Raw genomic sequence first — 20,219 nt, 5'->3', positions numbered from 1 at the left:
GTGTGAGGGCTTTGTCACAAGCTGCTGTGGGGATAACTGTCGGCTTCGCTGGCGCATGGTGGTGCTTGATTCGAGAAATTAAGTACTAGAAAATTGGTGTTTGTGTGCTTAAAACAGAAAACACGATAGGGGAGATACAGTTGTTTGCGGATGCCCTGTCGGCATCGACGGTATTTCCTGGTTAACACAATTATCAGACTCTTGTTGCCTTGTACCTGTACATATATATATATATATATATATATATATATATATATATATGCAAATCCAAACGTGGAAAAAGGCACTCCAGAGGCTCAATCAGTAGAAAAAGATATATTGAATGTGACGTTTCGGGGATAAACCCCTTCCTCAAGACATGTCTTGAGGAAGGGGTTTATCCCCGAAACGTCACATTCAATATATCTTTTTCTACTGATTGAGCCTCTGGAGTGCCTTTTTCCACGTTTGGATTTGCATGTATTCTTAGGACTACGGCAGCGGGGCAAGCTGCTGGAACTGGAGTGGAGTGCCGGCTGAATTGTATTCCTGTATATATATATATATGTATATATTTATTGGTATATGTGGGGGGAGTGTTATCAAACTTGTATTGGTTTCCTTTCCTCAGACCCCTCGGGTTCTGGGAATATTTTTTGCCTGCTTACTATTCCTTGCTGTCGACATTTACTAAGTTTCTGTCGACCATAACGTTCCTGGTAGATCCACATCGGGTGCATGTCAGTACATGGTCATACACATTCACAACACATTACTGTCACTAGGGACCTGACAGGTCTGGACAATCCACTTGCGTATAGGTTATATCTCTATGTGTTTATACGTAGATATAGGTTTATATATACAGGGTTAGGATATATGTGTTTTATTGTGTATTACATGATGTATATCCATGAATGCTGAAATGATGGTTTTCTTATCATGTGCTGGTCGCTCTGTTGATTAAGCTCGAGATTGGCCGGGACGAGTTGGTTTCGATCCTCTTGAGGAGTCCGAATATTATTCTCTTCACAACGCGGAGAGAAAATTATGACAGTCAACTCCTGGTCAACGCAGAGCCCGGTCGCAATGGATCATACATAGGCAGCTAAGTGAAATTTTATTTCTATACTTTGACCTTGTTTTCACTGTGTGCACTTGATGGAGTGTTGTATTCGGGTAAGCATCCAAAAGAATTACTCTATCCAGTGTGGGTAGGCTTGCCTATGTTTATTCTACCTTATAACGTTACAGCAGGCTGCCACGTGACAGCAGGAGGTGGGACCGGAAAAATGCGGAGGATGTCTCCGGGAGATGCTGGAGGGAGGTAGGCAGCTATTTGGTGTGGCCTCTGTTCAGTCAATCTCGGCGGATTCCACTGGTTAGTCTAGCTTCGTGAGTTAGCCTCTTTCGCAACGGTTGGTGACGCATTTTTTTGTGGGATGCAGTCGTTTTACCGGTTCGATACCGTCGTGTTTCCTTTTCAGTGCAGACAGGGGAAGGTGAAAAGGTAAGAGTTCTGCAGCCTTGTTAGGTTCGCAGTAGTGGATGTCGTTTTCTATTTCCTCCACATCCACCACTTGTCGCTGAGTCTATCGGGCTGGTCCCCACTCCGGTGGGCACTCGTCTATTAGGTTTCAGTTGGTCCAGGAATAGACTAGGACCTGTGGGTTATTTATAGAATCCAAAGGGGAACATTCGGAATTACGGTTGTTTCCCCTTACTGTTTTTCTAATAGTTCTTGCTGTTCCACTCTGGAAGGGAAGATAGTATGCGATGCCATACAGTGGTGGGTCAGGATCAGGACATTGTCCGGTGGTCCCTGTATAAAGGTGCAAATCGTTGGTTCTCTCTGACTGTTCTTCGACACAGGGATTGGCTGTTGTTTCCAACGACACTGATGTTGGAGGTGGTTTTCAGATTAGATTATGACCGGTAAAAGTTCGGTGTTTTCCATGTGAAAAGAGGTCTGAAGATCCAGGGTTGGATCGGTTTTACTGTGACACTTTATCAAGGTGTTCCGTTACTTAACCGGTTGGCTGCGGCCGGAGAGGCCGTTTTTGGTGAGAGGCTTTATTGCCAGAGTGGTTTTCAAGAGACCAGTTGGAAATGTGGTCCGGGTCTCACCGGCACATGCACGTGAATATAATCCTAACGGTCAGGACATCACTCTGGTGGTGTCTGCTCGGTTCTCTCCTTCTAGAGGGATGAAGGTTCGAGTTCTGGGTGTAGATCCTGGTGTCCGTGCATACAGGTCTCCGAGACGGAGGAGCAGTACTTGCAAGGGTCGTGTTTCCAGGGGATAGAGTCGAGTTGGGAAGCTTGTCTGCTATAAACTTTCTTGAGTTAAGAGTTAGTTCGACAAACGTATTCTTCGTGTTCTGCCCGTGTTAGTTCTACTAGACGTCTTGTCAGCAGTGGCATAAGTAAACCGCTATGGCGGAACAAGGAGCAAAGCGGCAATGGCAGTAGATGCACAGTTTTGCCGTTGGGTGGAGAGTCTGGTAAACGCTATATTAACCGTCTTCGTTCCGGAGGTGAACGACGGAGAAATGGATTTCCTCTGCTGACGTGATCTCCATCCGGGAAAAATTCGGTAGTCATCGAGAAGTTTTCACAGACGTGACAAGTCTTTGAGGATTGTCGCAATTGGATATGTTGGCGTCTCGCCTCAAGAAGAGGCCTCAGGGATATTGTTCCAGGTCAGGGGACGCTTAAGCTATAGCAGTGGACAACCTCGTGACACCGTGGTTGATAAACGTGGGATGAACAAAGGTTCAGGCGATTCTCTTGGATCCAGTCTAGCCAAGGAAGGTTTGCTATCCAGGTTTTCATGATTTCCTCATAAGAAGATTCCTGCCCTTTTTCTCTACGTGAGGATCTGTGACACCAAGATCAGGGCGTGTTTCAAGACTTACCGCGGCTGCGTCTGACGTCATGGCGGTGGAATTCCATATCCTAAGCCGAAAGGGTGTTCCCAGTGAAGTTCTTTCCTCAATTCTTCAAGCTAAGAAAGAAGTAACGGCTAAGCTTTACCACTGTAGTGGGCGGAACTATGTGTTTTGGATGTATCCAGGAAGGCTCCTATGGAAGTCTTTCAGCTAGGTCATTCTTACCCATACTTTACAAACCAGTGTGGATGCAAGTTTAAAGTTGGGAGTGTGGCCTTATACATTTTTTACAAAAATTTCTCGCTTGGAAAGTGGTCATGCTCTTGGCTTTGACATCCGCAAGGCGGGTGTCGGAAGCGGTGGTTTTGTCTCACAAGAGCCTTGTTTGTTCTTTCATGTGGATAAAAAGGAATTGAGAACTCGGTTAGTAGTTCTGCCGAGAGTGGTTTCTGGGTTTCGCAGAATTTGGCCTATTTTGATGCCGGTGGTTACTTAGGCATTAGCTGATTCAAATTATCTCGATGTAGCCAGGGATTTGAACATTTAGGTCGCCATTTTGGTTCAGATTGGAGAAACAGGGGCTCTGTTTGTCTGATATCTTCCCACTATGGTTTGGGTGACTGGGTTAGGCAGTCAGTTACACGTTGGTTCTGTGATGATATTTGGCATGTTCGGTCTACGGCTGGATTGCAGTCACCGAAGTCGGTGGAGGCCCATTTTACTGGGAGGATGGGCTCCTCCTGGGCGGCTGCCCGAGGAGTCTTGGCGGTTCAACTCTGCTGAGTGGAGACTTGGTCGGGGTCAAACGTGTTTGCTATGGTCTACAGGTTTGATACCCTGGTTGAGGGGGACCTTTTGTTTGCTCAATCGGTGCTGCAGAGTCGTTCGCACTCTCCCGCCCGTTCTGGAGCTTTGGTATTGACCCCATGGTCCTTTTGGAGTCCCCAGCATCCTCTAGGACGTATGAGAAAATAGGATTTTGTTACTTACCGGTAAATCCTTTTCTCTTAGTCCGTAGAGGATGCTGGGCGCCCGTCCCAGTGCGTACTGTGTCTGCAGTTATTGTTTTTGGTTACACTTTGGTGGTGTTTCTTCTCTGTCAGGCTGTTGCTGACGATGTTCATGCCAGGGCATGCGGTGTCTTATTATTGGTTGTGTTGGCACACAGGTTGTGTTACGTATTCTTTCAGCAGGTGACTGTGTCTTTTTTTCTGCCGTAGGCTGGTTTTCTCTTGAATGCCACGTTCTGCGGTATGTTCGTGGTGTGAGCTGGTATGACACTCACCGTGTTTATAAATTCTTTCCTCGAAATGCCCATCTCTCCTGGGCACAGTTTCTAACTGAGGTCTGGAGGAGGGGCATAGAGGGAGGAGCCAGTTCACACCCAGTTTAAGTCTTTATTGTGTGCCCAAGCTCCTGCTGATCCGTCTATACCCCCTGGTCCTTTTGGAGTCCCCAGCATCCTCTACGGACTAAGAGAAAAGGATTTACCGGTAAGTACCAAAATCCTATTTTTTCCAGTGAATTCAAATGTATTGCACAACCATACCCAATACGATAAACTCTTTTCTGTCAGTAATACTGTAGTACATAACCCAGTCAATAGTCCAGATCATATAAAAGTTAGTCCTGAAGCTGACATCTTCCTTTGTTCCTCCAAGTTTTAATAGGAGATGAAAATTATCGGTTTTGTCAGTATGTGCATTCCTGTAGTGTTTAGTAGTCTTGCAAGTTGTGCAAAACAGAAAAGAGCGTTGATATCTGGTGGTGCACACAACAGCTGCCTGGTAGGTAAATACTCAAAAGGTGTTACTCACACTTTCAGAACATTTATAAAACCATACACAATAAGAAAAATCACTATTTAATAATCTTTCATAAAGCAGCCAATAGTATATCATAAAAAGGTTTGTACTATCCTGAAGTGGATAGCTTCCATTGCTTGGTTTCGATTCCTCTAAGTTTTAATGGTGGATAAGTTAACATGAAATAGAGGATATTATTTAGCTCTCCAGTTCCCAATCTTGCCGTAATCATTTTAATCACAACTACTACCCCCTTAAAAATTGCTGCTTCCTAGAGTCTTATTAGTATGGTAATTCATAAGTGTACAAATGCACCCTACAATTGCTGCCTCCAAGGACATGCAAAAATCAAGTTCTCTTTGTTGAGAACAGCTATTTGCATATACTTTATGCTAAACTGCCAAACACTCCTTGCTCTGTGTGCATTCATTCTTTCTACATAAGGTAATATTATTATATGTCTCACAAAATGAATACCACAGAATCATCCTTCCTGTAGCTAGTTCACTTGGAACTGCTTGATCCCTTGCACCTCATCAGATGTCAAATGTACTCCTTCTCAGTCACTCTTATTTAGACATGCCCATACCATTTTCAATGCGAAACCAGATTTATTTAAGTTTTGTAATTGACTGAGTTTATTTTTCTCTGACATTAAGGTTGGTAGATACCGTACAATGAGATTGCTGATTGAGACTAAGGACCTGGCACTTAAACTAAAACCTCTTACTTTAAATATAAGGTGTAGAAGTTGGGCTCTGTTTAAACCCCAAGTCAGTTTTTATTTTATTTGTAACTTTTATTTTACTTTTTATTTCATCTATTCACTGCTTGTTGCAGTATACAGTGGGAGTGCAGTGGATACAGTGAGTTGGAATCGGTTTGCAGCTGTGGTGGGTGGGGGCTGATCAGCCAGTGGCTCCCCTGGTGGAACCCCTTCTCTGCTTAGACCACCTGGACCTGTAGAATTGCGGGCGCTTCACCTTTTTAAAGGATGTAGGGTGTTAGCGCAGTCTCTGATGGCGGCATCATTTTAATTGGGCTTATGTGGTGGCTTCCTGAAGTGAAGTGCACTCGCTCAGACGCCATGCATATGCCAGCTGTACCAGTCTACCCCAGGTGAGGGTAGATGTTCACTGGCTCTAGAGGAGAAAGGGGCCATAGTGGGAGATGGAGCTTCAGGCAGCTGAGTTCCCCCTGGCAGTGTTGGAGTTTGTCTGCAGCCCTTGCAGCATGCTGAGCACAGCCATTCACTGATGGATCTCATCCAGACTCGGAGATGGCTCAGAACTGTTCATGACATAGGCTCCTCTACTCTGTGACTGTCAGTGGTGACCTTCTGGAAGACTAAGTACCGATTACTTTTGTGTCTTAGGACCCTATTCAGTAAGGATTGCAATTTCTGCTAAAAAGCAGTTGTTTCAATCAAATTGTTGCCCCCCAGAAATAGAGAAAAAACGCCCACTGTAGAAATTGCGAATGCATCACAATATGAAGGTTGATCACAAAACCATATGCAATTCCCGGAACATCGAAGATTTTTCCTAACTGCGCAAGGCAAGGTCATCCACAATTCTTGCGACACAAGAGGCTGGAAGTGGTTATCGCTGACGTCAGAGGCCCTCCTTAAAAACGACTGGGCACACCTGCATTTTTTTCAGACACACCAAGAAAACACCAGGTTTCCGCCCAGAAATGCATGCATCCTGTCAGTGAAATAGCGGCTGCATTGCGATCATGATGTGTACGCAATTTCTCTCACTATTTCTACTCACGCATGCGCAATGCAAATGCTGTACATGCGCATTTGTACGATAAACGGCCGGATTGCGATTAGCACATTTTGCAAACCTTACTGTATGAGGACCAAAATTTTCTTTTTATGTCAGTCACTGTGATCACGCTGTGATTAATTGTTGTACCCTGTGATTTTAGTGTTTCTCCTGCTAACACTGCACATTACAAGGTAATGGCAAGAAAAAAAACCATTGAGGCTAAATGTGCCACGATAGCTTTGTACTTTATGCTGTATTCAGGATGCCGCTATACTGTGCATGGTACTTAGTGTGACAGAGTGCCGCTATACTGTGCACCATATTGAATGTGTCAGAGTACTGCTATACTGTCCACCATACTGAGTGTGCTCACCCTGATGCGGGCCCTGCTGACATAAAGGCGTCGGGAGGCGCTGCGTGTGCCTGGCGGAGCCTGCATGGACACAGTCTCTGTCTGTCGGTCTCCAATTTAATGACGCTATAAGCGCTTCTGCAAGATAATTTGATTAAAGTGGCCGCTGCACCTTGTTCCTATGTGCTGGACACCGAGATACCTGCTCCTGGCGGTGTGGTTCTCAAATCGATGGACTGTATGACCTGCCCTGGCTTAGTACTATGGGGTGAATGGTGTTGGGTTTTGGAAATGTTTTCAAGTATTTGGAATGCTTTTTCATGGATTCTGTGTTGTGTGAGGCACATGGACATCTTCCTTCTTCTGGAAAATTGTCATCTTATGGTGTGACCAGCTAATTATTTTTTCCTCCAAGTTTCTCCTTTCTTGTTCCTGGGTCTTCCATTCAGGAAGTTTGTAGACCAGTACACTTGTCAGCTCTGTCTATTTCCAATGACATATGGCCTATCTTTAGGGATTTGAACCTTGTTACAGGGTGTATTGCATGTTCAACCACTGTTTCATCCACCAGTACCACTGTGGGATCTTAATCTAGTCATTTCAAGCAGGCTCTATTTGAGCCTTTGTATTCAGCAGACCCAGTTAATTACTTGGAAGTTGGTCTTCCGTATGGCAATTGCCTCAGCTAAGCGTGTTACCGAGTTGGGTGCTTTGTCTTTTAGGCTGCATTTTCTCATATTCCATGACGATAGAATTCCTATGTTCCTGCCGGAAGTTATTTTGACTTTCCACGTAAACTGGAGTTTTGTCTTTCCTGCAGGGCAGGTGTCTGACGTCAATTCCGTGACCGGACAGGCTGAAGTGATCGCAGCGGCTGAGTAAGTTCAGACCTACTCAGAAACCGCACAAACTGTTTTTGTCCCGCTCGACTGCACAAGCGTTCGCACACTTGCACATCGAAAGTACACTCCCCCATAGGCGGCGACTATCTGATCGCATCTCTGCACAAAATAGCTAGCAAACTAAAATAAACTCGGAATGACCCCCTCTGTCTGCTTCCTTCAACCAGACATCTTCTGTCTGCTGAACAGATTCTCTGCTTGTTCTTTACAACGCACACAAACATGGTTGGCCAGCTTCAAAGCAGTCCATTGTGAGTTGAATCCGCTTGGATATCACTTGGGCCTATTCTAGCACATGGCAACCGACACCAGCTCGGGTGTCTGCACATTCCATTAGGGCGATGGTGACCTGGGCGGCTTGACACGGGGCTTCGGTGGTACAAGTCTGCAGTGCAGCTGCCTGGTTCTCTGTCCATGCAGTTTTTTCAGTTTTCAAGTTTTTGCTACTTGCGAAACCTACTTTGGGCACGCAGCTCTCCGGTCATGCAGCCTGAGGGTTCCCTCCCCGGGGTTAGCTGTTGAACATCCCGTTGTCCAGTGTCCACCAGCTTTGTTGCCAGAGAAAAGAGGATTTTTGGTCACAAACTGTTGAATCCCTTTCTTTTAAGCAAGCTGTGGGACACTGCGTTCCCTCCATCACCCTTAGTCATACAGGGGTTTGTCTCGATCGTTTCTTCCCTACTGTTTTATTGTTATATCAGCTTCACTGAGTTCCTGCTTCTCCTTCTGGGCCCTTTTTAAGTTGCATTGGCTTGATGGGTGTTGCAGAGGCGAGATGCTTATACACTGCTCAAAAAAATAAAGGGAACACTAAAATAACACATCCTGGATCTGAATGAATGAAATATTCTTATTTCAGTAGTGGAGGCCACACACACTACTGAGCCTCATTTTGACTTGTTTTAAGGACATTACATCAAAGTTGGATCAGCCTGTAGAGTGTTTTTCCACTTTAATTTTAAGTGTGACTCCAAATCCAGACCTCCATGGGTTAATAAATTTGATTTCCATTGATAATTTTTGTGTGATTTTGTTGTCAGCACATTCAACTATGTAAAGAACAAAGTATTTAATAAGAATATTTCATTCATTCAGATCTAGGATGTGTTATTTTAGTGTTCCCTTTATTTTTTTGAGCAGTATATTTAAAGTTACAGGTTTTAGTTTAAGTGCCAGCTCCCTCATCCACATCAGCAATCCCATGACCCCCTCTTGCTTAAGAGAAAAGGATTCAATGGTAAGTGGCCAAAATTCCTTTTTTCACTTTATTGCAACACATGTAAGGAAAAATAGAGCTAGGGGACCTTTATTCATTTATTGAATTACAGCCTGTTCCCAGTCAAAATTAATTGCTTAAGTTGTTATATTTGGTGAGGTTTCTGTTATCATTTTGATCTAGGTATATGTTACTAGAATAACACCATTGGGTTGGGTATGAAATGCTCGTTGTTGGAATTCCGATAGCAGGATTCCGAAACTGAGAATGCCAATGACTTCTGGATATTTTCCTGCTAACCCTCCCCTCCTGCCAAACTCTAACTGTTCCCTTACTGCATCATTAACCCAAATCCCCCCCCCCCCCCTTTGCTGGTTTCTATCCCTTATCTGCCCCACCACTGCACCCTAACACCCTCCCCCCTTTCTTCCTTGCTCAACCCTAGCACTAACTGCTCAACCCTAGCACTAAAAATGAGGCTTAGTGCAAGATGAGTCATCACATGAGTCCTGTCAAGAAGGGGTGTTTTGCGCAACTGCAGAAATAGTGCATTAGGTCACATCTGTAAGTTAGTAAACATTTGATGGACTTATCATATCACTACACATGAAGTTATACAGTATGTTTGAAAGAACAAGAAATGATCAATTAATAAGACTTCAGCATCAATATGTTGGGTATTATATATAACTAAATTATTTTGTATAGTATATTTCTTCTTCAGGGTCCATAGGCTCCATAGGGTTACCATGGGGTGTAGGTAGTTGGAGAGTACTGGGCACCAAATATTTAGAGCTTTCAACTCCCAGGATGCCTTGGTCTATCCTCCCCTATATCTCGCCCCAAGTCAAAGGCCAGACAGTTTTCGTATGGTGGGTGGGTGGGTGGGGGTGGGGGTGGGGGGGGGCTGCTTTCAAGCATCCCCAAGCATTCTTTTATGGATTACTTTACATTTAACATCTTGTTCTTCAGAGTAAGCAGCGCTAGGCATCCTTCAGGACTCCCACGCTGTTGCTCCAACAACCTCCGGTCCAGTGATTACGGCGGCCGCCACCGGAGCTATGCTATCCGCTCCTCTGGGAATCCTGGCTGCAGCCGGACACCGGCGGGACAGGTAAGGCAATTCACCGCTTGTTGGGAATCACGTATTGAGCAGCATGTGCCTCTGGTTGCGGGGACCACCGGAGTTGCTGGGTACCCAGTTCATCTGCAACCCCACTAGGCCACCAGGGCACATTATTGTGGCATCGGGGACACTTTAGAGGCCATTTGCCCTGGAGGATAATGTCAGCATAGGGGAGGTGCACTCTCCCCCGATAGCCCCTCTCCCAGCTCAGAACGCGATCCCTCACAGAGGCTTCCTGCCTCGGAGCTACTCACCCTCCTCCCTTAATGAGACTCTTGGCAGCCATTTTATGACAGTCTGCAGCTGAAAGTCTTAGGAGAAGTCTGGTCCAGTCTCCCTGTATACCTCTCCCCAATGCAAGGTTATATAGCGCTGATCATACCAGCCTCTTAAAGCTTGTGTAGTTGATTTAGTGCCCACTGCAAATATATATGCATTGTATGTGACACTTGCTAGCTCTTCTGTTTTGATATGCTGTCTCTGCTTTCTCCTGTCAGTTATATCTATCCCTTATACTCCTTTCCTAACCGGTACCAGGTGTATAGGGGTCCAACAGTACCCCACATTTTACTTGTATTTGTGAAGGGTGTCACAGTGCATAGTGTTTGGCTATACACTCACTGCGCGCTTATTGTGCTGCTATTACTATGTCTTCCAAATGCAATGGTAATAAGGAGTCTGGGGCTCCTGTGCTGGTCACATGCAGATCCTGTTTAGCGGGCTTATCCCCTCAGGATCCTGTACAGAATGGTCTGTGTAGTTATTGTTTCATCCCACTTCACCAGCCCACTCTATTAGCCCCTGTCCAGGAACCACCTTGGGTGTCTTCCTTGTCTCAGGACGTGACGCAGTTAGTGGGCCTCTTGTCAGCTCCTACAATTGGGCTTACACAGCAGTCACAACCTTCTTTGCTAGTCCCCGTCTTGCATCCTCCCTGGATGGGTGTTTTTTCCCACTCAGTTCAGAATCTTACGCAAACATCTGCTGCCTTTCAGCAAGTGTTACATGGTGACAGACCGTGTATAAAACGCATTTGTGGCATGTGCCATCCTCACAGTCTATGCAGATTTTGAATTCTGACACGTCATCTGAGGATGTAAATGATGCAGATGTCTCTCTCCCTGAGTCTCCCTCGGAACAACATTCTACTATTTGTCCACGCATTGGTGCTTGCAGTTAAATTGATTCTTGACATAGAGGACGAGGAACCAGCTACTAAGCATAAAGCTCTGGTATTTAAGCACCAAAAGGTTGGCAAGGCTGAATTCCTTCAGTCTGATTAGCTTACTGAACTCATGCATGAGGCATATATTAGTCCTGGTAGGCAGTTCCAGCTTCCAAAAAGGCTTGTGTCTTTTTACCCTCCCACCTGCAGAGTATGCTAAGTGGGAGGTTCCCCCTACAGTTGATTCTCATGTAGCAAGCCTCATTAGAAGCTCTACACTGCCTACACCAACTGCGTCTTCCCTCAAGGAAGCCATGGATAGAAAACTTGAAACTTGCCTGAAGTCTGTATATTCACATGCAGGCATTATTACACGGCCATGGCCTTGGCCTGGGTTGCTAAGGCTATTGAAGGCTGGGCGGATGCTCTTGAGGACAGCCTTCCATCAGATGCTACCAAGGAACAGCTGTCCCATATCCCTCTTATTTGGGAAGCGGCCTCTTATCTGGGGAAGCAGCATTGGATACTGGAGTCCTTGCTTCAAAAACATCTGTGACCTCCGATGTCACCCGAAGGATCTTATGGCTGTGGTCCTGGAAAGCGGATACTGATTACAAGAAGGTGCTCGAATTTCTGCCATTCACTGGAGACATACTGTTCAGTTCCGAGTTAGACAAGATCTTGGCTACTGTTGCAGCTTCTATATCTGCCTTTTTTTTTACCTTCACCCCATAGCCAAGGACACCCTTCTTTCGGTCCTTTCACCCCCAGGGTAAATCTAATGGCCAGTCCTGTCCCATACAGTCCAGCTTACACAGGACTGCCAAACTTCGCTCTAAACAAGCTTGGGCTGCCAGACACCCAGCTGCAAAGTCTGACGACAAACCATATGATGGGCAGGCGTTTTCCTGGGGTGGAGCGCTGTGATGAGTCATCATTCCTTTCAGGGACGTTGGACCATGAAAGTCGCCTGCCCATCAACTTACTAGAGCTGCGGGCTGCATACCGGGCAGACCTGTCCAAGTCCGACAACGCAATAGTCTACCTCAACCATCAGGGAGGCACGTGAATTCGGGCAGCCTTGAGGGAAGTGGCTCACATCCTTGTTTGGGCTCTGAACGTCATCTCCCGGCCATCTCAGCTGTGTTCATCCCAGAATTCCACAACTTGGAAGTGGACTTCCTAGGCTGACAGGACATCCGCACCGAAGAATGGGCTTTACACCTGGACGTCTTCCAACTCCTTGTCAAATGGGGCCTGCCAGACATGGACCTCATTGCCTCACGTCACAACCAGAAACTACCCATATACAGGTACAGGACCAGGGATCCTGCAGCTCTAGCTGTGCAGTGGACCTTCAATCTAATGTACCTCTTTCCTCCTTCTGTGGGTTCTTCACAAGTTTTAGCAGGAAGGAGGCACCATGCTGCTTATAGCTACAAACTGTCCAAGGCACTATTGGTTCGCCAACCTGCGGAGTCTCTTCATAGACATACCCTTTACACTCCCTCTCACGGACCTAGCTCGTCTGTCTTTGAAGGCATGGCTCTTGAGTCATCCCTCTTAAGATCCAAGGGTTTCTCCTGCTCTGTAGTCCAGATGATGCTCAAGGCATGTAAGCCTACCTCAGTCTCAATTTACTACAGAATTTTGGCACTCTTACGTTAAGTGGTGGTCTACTAGGGGCCACGATACTCTGGTTTTCAGAGTTTCTTGGATGCTTGCCTTTCTCTAGGCCTGGTTGGACCTCAGCCTCTGCCTGGCGTCCCTCAAGGTTCAAGTCTCTGCTCTGTTGGTGTGGTTCCAGTGAAGATTTGCTTCCCTTCCTGATGTTAGAACGTTTCTTTAGGGCGTACTCAACATTCAGCCTCCCTTTGTCCCTCCGTAGGACTTGTCTTCAGTTATCCGAGCTTTACAGGCACTGCCGTTTAAGCCTTTGGATACAGTGGACCTCAAGTGGCTAACAGCTGAGACTCTGTTCTTCCTGGCTATTGCCTCTACCCGCAGAGAGTCTGACTTAGGGGTGCTCTCCTGTCACTCCCATTTTCTGATTTTTCATCCTGATAGAGTCGTACTCCGCACTCGGATTGGCTACCTTCCTAAAGTAGTGTCCATATTCCATCTTAATGAAGAGCTTGTGGTTCAGGCCTGTCAATCCCTGAACCTTTCTGCAGAAGAAGCGTCCCAGCATGTGGTCCATGCTCTTCGGATTGGATTGCACCACCTCTCTTTGTATTCTATGGATTCACAAGAAAGGCTGGCCATCTAACAAACAAACTTTGGCTCGCTGGTCTTGCATTACTGTATCACAGGCTTACACTCAGGCTGACTTCCCTGTTCCGCATATGGTTACAACACAACCATTGTGGGCATCCGCCGTGGAGCTTCTGCCGAACAATCATGCAGGGTGGCCACATGGTCTTCTGTCCACACCTTCCTTAAATTCTATGCCTTTGATACCTTTGCCTCTCAGGATGTTTCCTTTGAGCGCCGGGTCCTTCTTTCTGCTCAGGCATGTCCCCTCCCTTAGGGGAAACTGCTTTGGGACATCCCAATGGTAATCCTGTGTAGATTATGGACCCTGAAGAAGAAAACAACAGTTATGGTAGACTTAACCTTGTAAACTATTTTTCTTCGAGGTCCATAGGATCCACATGGCGCGCGCCCTGATTCACCCGGCTTCTATGGGTTTTATCCTCTTAGTCACTGGTTCCCTTCTCTGCTGTGTGAGTGTTTTCTTATGTGTACCATTCTTCATTCTCTATCCTGCTTCTGTCTTGGGCTTGTCCACAAACACTGGCTGGCCTTTAGCTGGGGGCAAGGTATAGGGGAGGAGGGACCAAGCCAACCTAGGAGCTGAAAGCTTTAACTGTTTGGTGCCCGGTCCCCTCCAACCACCTACACCCTATGTAATCCCTGTGGATTCTATAGAGCTCGAAGAAAAAAGTTTACAAGGGTAAGTCTACCATAACACTTTTTTCCCCCCATTTTTTTTTATTGAAGCATCAAGTGTCAAGTTCACAGACAATGTGATAAGCCATAATACAACTGTTAGAAGACATAGTGCTTAGTATGCAATGACATAAGGCACAAAATGTATTGGTAATGTGATCCGATTCAATGTCACAAGCACATTTTATAACATATCAAGACAACATAGGATAGCAATTAAATCTGATATAGCTATATTGATAAGGTATGTTTTTATTTAATTTTTTTTAACATCAATTGTTATTATTTTGTTTTGTTCCGAAAATACACAAAGGGTGGGGTACAGAAAGAAGAGAATAGGACCCGGGGGCTGGGAGGAGTCGGGTACATGGAATTGATAAGGTATTGAGCTGTCGGCGCCTCGCACCCCCCCACCATAACATGCAAGTGAAACATTAAAATTGTATTGGAGGATCGTTGGCTGCTAATTGTAACATGTACCAGAACGAGTTTTTCAAGCTGTTATGAATTTGCGTTCTTAGTGAAATTTATAGAGTGGCTATATATGATTCCCCCATTAAAAAATGTTTCTCTGTTTTGGCTTCCCTATATAAAATAACCTCAACCCACTGGATTCTGAATAAATAGTGTAGTTTAGCTTTGAAAAGTGAAAGTGAGGGTTGTAGCCAAGTCTGTAATATAGTCTTACACGCTGCTCTACCATAACTCTTATTTTCTTTGTATTTCAGCTATGGTGCCCAATATTCCCTCAAAAATCACCACATTGCGGTTATCACATAATAAATTTACAAATATCCCCAGAGAAATCCTTCAACTCTCACAGTAAGTATACAGGCTGGAAAGGCAACACTTTAGTCCATTTGTTATGTTTTATTTTATTTTACACATAATATTCAAGCAGAATTTAATTTATAGGTTCCTTTAAGAAATATATTACTAATTTTATATATTACATTTTAAATGCTAATTATAATCAAAGGATGATTCTATATTGAGCAACCCTTTAGGTGCATATGTTAAATTTTGGAGTCTTTTATACTATAATACTACATATAATGTCCACCATGAATTTTGCCTAAACTGTCTTGTCTGCTACTGACCCAGGTAGTCAGGAAAAACATAAAGAAAACAGGGAACTATTACATCTGGTACCATAAATAAGTGTATGGTTAGACACATTTGTTAGATTTATTTTTAAAAAGTAAGTTTCTAAAGCATTATCAGTACAGAAGGTGAGGAGACAGAAGTCCAGGTTTTAAAGTTATCCATGCTTGAGCACAGTTTACTTAAATAGTACCTCAGTCAATTTGATTTAACCATGTTGACTTAAGCATGGATATTCTGAAAACCTGGACTGTAATGGATGAGTTTGGGAAAGTTTACTTTAGGGCCTCTCTTTTCTTACTTAATGTGGTTTTACCCCTGAGGGTTTTCTAACTCTTGTGCTGAAGCCATTTCCGTAGTTAACACTTACCACATTCCAACATCAATATCAGTCATTATTTTTTAATTTGTTACCAACACAAATTATAGTTAATTTTTTCCAGAAAATATCAATAGTCTTTTCTCTGACGTCCTAGTGGATGCTGGGAACTCCATAAGGACCATGGGGAATAGCGGCTCCGCAGGAGACAGGGCACATCTAAAGAAAGCTTTAGGATCACCTGGTGTGCACTGGCTCCTCCCCCTATGACCCTCCTCCAAGCCTCAGTTAGATTTCTGTGCCCGACGAGAAGGGTGCACACTAGGGGCTCTCCTGAGCTCTTTGTGAAAGTTTTAGTTTAGGTTTATTATTTTCAGTGAGACCTGCTGGCAACAGGCTCACTGCATCGAGGGACTAAGGGGAGAAGAAGCGAACTCACCTGCGTGCAGAGTGGATTGGGCTTCTTAGGCTACTGGACATTAGCTCCAGAGGGACGATCACAGGTTCAGCCTGGATGGGTCACCGGAGCCGCGCCGCCGGCCCCCTTACAGAGCCAGAAGAGCGAAGAGGTCCGGAAAAATCGGCGGCAGAAGACTTTCCTGTCTTCAGATAAAGGTAGGCGCACAGCACCGCAGCTGTGCGCCATTGCTCTCAGCACACTTCACACTCCGGTCACTGAGGGTGCAGGGCGCTGGGGGGGCAGCGCCCTGAGACGCAATAAATCGATAGAAAACCTTTTATGGCTAAAATAAATGCATCACATATAACTCCTGGGCTATATGGATGCATTTAACCCCTGCCAAAACATACAAGAAAACGGATGATAAGGACGCCGAGAAAGGGGTGGAGCCTATCTCCTCAGCACACTGGCGCCATTTTCCCTCACAGCTCAGTTGGAGGGAAGCTCCCTGGCTCTCCCCTGCAGTCACTACACTACAGAAAGGGGTTAAAAAAGAGAGGGGGGCACAAATTAGGCGCAGTATAAACAATACAGCAGCTATAAAGGGAAAAACACTTATATAAGGTTATCCCTGTATATATATAGCGCTCTGGTGTGTGCTGGCAAACTCTCCCTCTGTCTCCCCAAAGGGCTAGTGGGGTCCTGTCCTCTATCAGAGCATTCCCTGTGTGTGTGCTGTGTGTCGGTACGTTTGTGTCGACATGTATGAGGAGAAAAATGATGAGGAGACGGAGTAGAGTGTCTGTAATAGTGTTGTCACCCCCTGGGGGGTCGACACCTGAGTGGATGTACTGTTGAAATTGCGTGACAGTGTCAGCTTTGTATAAAAGACAGTGGTTGACATGAGACAGCCGGCTACTCAGCTTGTGCATGTCCAGACGTCTCATACAGGGGCTCTAAAGCGCCCGTTACCTCAGATACAGACGCCGACACGGATACTGACTCCTGTGTCGACGGTGAAGAGACAACCGTGATTTCCAATAGGGCCACACATTGCATGATTGAGGCAATGGAAAAAGTTTACACTCTTCTGATAATATAAATACCACCAAAAAAAAGGGGTATTATGTTTGGTGAGGAAAAACTTCCTGTAGTTTTCCTGAATCTGAGAAATAAAATGAGGTGTGTGATGATGCGTGGGTTTCCCCCCGATAACAATTGATAATTTCTAAAAAGTTATTGGCAGTATACCTTTTCCCGCCAGAGGTTAGGGTGCGTTGGGAAACACCCCCTACAGGGGATAAGGCGCTCACACGCTTGTAAGAACAAGGGCTCTACCCTCTCTGGAGATGGCCGCCCTTAGGGATCCTGCTGATAGAAAGCAGGAGGGTATCCTAAAATGTATTTACACACATACTGGTGTTATACTGCGACCAGCAATCGCCTCAGCCTGGATGTGCAGTGCTGGGTTGGCGTGGTCGGATTCCCTGACTGGAAATTTGATATCCTAGATAAGGACAGTATATTATTGCCTATAGAGCAATTAAAAGATGCATTTCTATATATGCATGATGCACAGCGGAATATTTGCCGACTGGCATCAAGTATAAGTGCGTTGTCCAATTATACCAGTAAAGTGGTCAGGTGATGCGGATTCCAAACGGCATTTGGAAGTATTGCCTTAAAAAAAAAAAAAAAAAAGGGGATGTACCCCAAGTCGCCTCTCAAAATAAGACGCCGTATTATCAGGCGCAGTCCTGGTTGGCAAGCGGACAAAAGGGTTCCTCTTTTCTGCTCATGACAGAGGGAGAGGAAAATGGCTGCAGAGATCAGCCAGTTCCCAGGAACAGAAACCCTTTTCCGCCTCTGCCAAGCTCTCAGTATGACGCTAGGGCTTTACAAGTTCAGGCACGGTGGGGGCCCGTTCTCAATGAATTTCAGTGCGCAGTGGGCTCACTCGCAAGTAGACCCCTTGATCCTTCAGGTAATATTTCAGGGGTACAAATTGGAATTCGAGACGTATTCCCCTCGCCGTTTCCAAAAGTCTGTTTTACCGACGTCTCCCGCTGACAGGGAGGCAGTTTTGGAAGCCATTCACAAGCTGTATTCCCAGCAGGTGATAATTAAGGTACCCCTCCTGCAACGGGGAACGGGGTATTATTCCACACTATTGTGGTACCGAAGCCAGACGGCTCGGTGAGACCGATTTTAAAATCTAAAATCTTTGAACACTTACATACAGAGGTTCAAATTCAAGATTGAGTCACTCAGAGCAGTGATTGCAAACCTGGAAGAAGGGGACTACATGATGTCTCGGGACATCAAGGATGCTTACCTTCATGTCAAAATTTACCCTTCTCACCAAGGGTATCTCAGGTTATGGTACAGAACTGTCACTATCAGTTCAGACGCTGCCGTAGGGATGGTCCACGGCACCCCGGGTCTTTACTGAAGTAATGACCGTAATGATGATATTACTTCGAAGGAAGGGAATTTTAGTTATCCTTTATTTGGACGATTCCCTGATAAGGGTGAGATCCAGGGAACAGTTGGAGATCGGTGTAGCACTACCTCAGGTAGTGTTGCGGCAGCACGATTGGATTCTCAATATTCCAAAATCGCAGCTGGTTCCGACGACTTGTCTTCTGTTCCTAGGGATGATCCTGGACACAGTCCAGAAAGAAGGTGTTTCTCCCGGAGGAGAAAGCCAGGGAGTTATCCGAGCTAGTCAGGAACCTCCTAAAACCGAACCAAGTCTCAGTGCATCAATGCACAAGGGTTCTGGGTAAAAATGGTGGCTTCCTACGAAGCAATCCCATTCGGCAGATTCCACGCAAGACTTTCCAGTGGAACCTACTGGACAAATGGTCCGGGTCGCATCTTCAGATGCTTCAGCGGATAACCCTGTCACCAGGGACAAGGGTATCCCTCCTGTGGTGGTTGCAGAGTGCTCATCTTCTAGAGGGCCGCAGATTCGGCATGCGGGACTGGGTCCTGGTGGCCACGGATGCCAGCCTGCGAGGCTGGGGAGCAGTCACACAGGGAAGGAATATCCAGGGCTTATGGTCAAGCCTGGAGACATCACTTCACATAAATGTCCTGAAGCTAAGGGCCATTTTCAATGCTCTAAGCTTAGCAAGACCTCTGCTTCAAGGTCAGCCGGTGTTGATCCAGTCGGACAACATTACGGCAGTCACCCACGTAAACAGACAGGGTGCCACAAGAAGCAGGAGGGCAATGGCAGAAGCTGCAAGGATTCTTCGCGGGGCGAAAAACCATGTGATAGCACTGTCAGCAGTTTTCATTCCGGGAGTGGACAACTGGGAAGCAGTTTTCCTCAGCACGACCTCCACCCGGGAGAGTAAGGACTTCACCCAGAAGTCTTCCACATGATTATAAACCGTTGGGAAAAACTCGACAGGTATTGCGCCACGTCAAGGGACCCTCAGGCAATAGCTATAGATGCTCTGGTAACACCGTGGGTGTACCAATCAGTGTATGGGTTCCCTCCTCTGCCTCTCATACCCAAGGTACTGAGATTGATAAGATGGAGAGGAGTAAGCACTATATTAGTGGCTCCGGATTGGCCAAGAAGGAATTGGTAACCGGAACTTCAAGAGATGCTCACGGAGGATCCGTAGCCTCTACCTCTAAGAAGGGACCTGCTCCAGCAAGGACCTTGTCTGTTCCAAGACTTACCGCGGCTGCGTTGACGGCATGGCGGTTGAACGCCGGATCCTGAAGGAAAAAGGCATTCCGGATGAAGTCATCCCTATCCTGATCAAAGCCAGGAAGGATGTAACCGCAAAACATTATCACCGCATCTGGCGAAAATATGTTGCGTGGTGCGAGGCCAGTAAGGCTCGACGGAGGAAATTCAACTGGGTCGATTCCTACATTTCCTGCAAACAGGAGTATCTATGGGCCTGAAATTGGGGTCCATTAAGGTTCAAATTTCGGCTCTGTCAATTTTCTTCCAAAAAAGAACTAGCTTCAGTCCCTGAAGTTCAGACATTTGTTAAAGGGGTACTGCATATACAGCCTCCTTTTGTGCCTTTAGTGGCACTTTTGGGATCTCCAGGTGGTTTTTGGGTTCCAAAAGTCACATTGGTTTGACACACTTAAATCTGTGGAGTTAAAATATCTCACAGAAAAAGTGGTCATGCTGTTGGCTCTGGCCTGGGCCAGGCACGTGTCAGAATTGGTGGCTTTATCCTGTAAAAGCCCTTATCT

General features: G+C 45.8%; 1 protein-coding gene across 4 annotated transcripts in view; it reads left to right on the top strand.

The window, feature by feature from the left end:
- The window catches only part of LRRK2 (leucine rich repeat kinase 2), a 469,339-nt gene that overhangs the window by 271,855 nt on the left and 177,265 nt on the right, over positions 1-20,219 (top strand). For all 4 annotated transcript variants that reach the window (XM_063927081.1, XM_063927083.1, XM_063927080.1 and 1 more), the window contains exon 27: positions 14,892-14,985. In XM_063927081.1, coding sequence (XP_063783151.1) covers positions 14,892-14,985 — 94 coding nt within the window. The remainder of the gene's footprint in view (positions 1-14,891; positions 14,986-20,219) is intronic.

This window comes from Pseudophryne corroboree, chromosome 6 (genome assembly GCF_028390025.1).
Source record: "Pseudophryne corroboree isolate aPseCor3 chromosome 6, aPseCor3.hap2, whole genome shotgun sequence".
Taxonomy (NCBI): domain Eukaryota; kingdom Metazoa; phylum Chordata; class Amphibia; order Anura; family Myobatrachidae; genus Pseudophryne; species Pseudophryne corroboree.
Note: the sequence above shows the minus strand (reverse complement) of the source record. Positions and strands in the feature narration are given on the sequence as shown.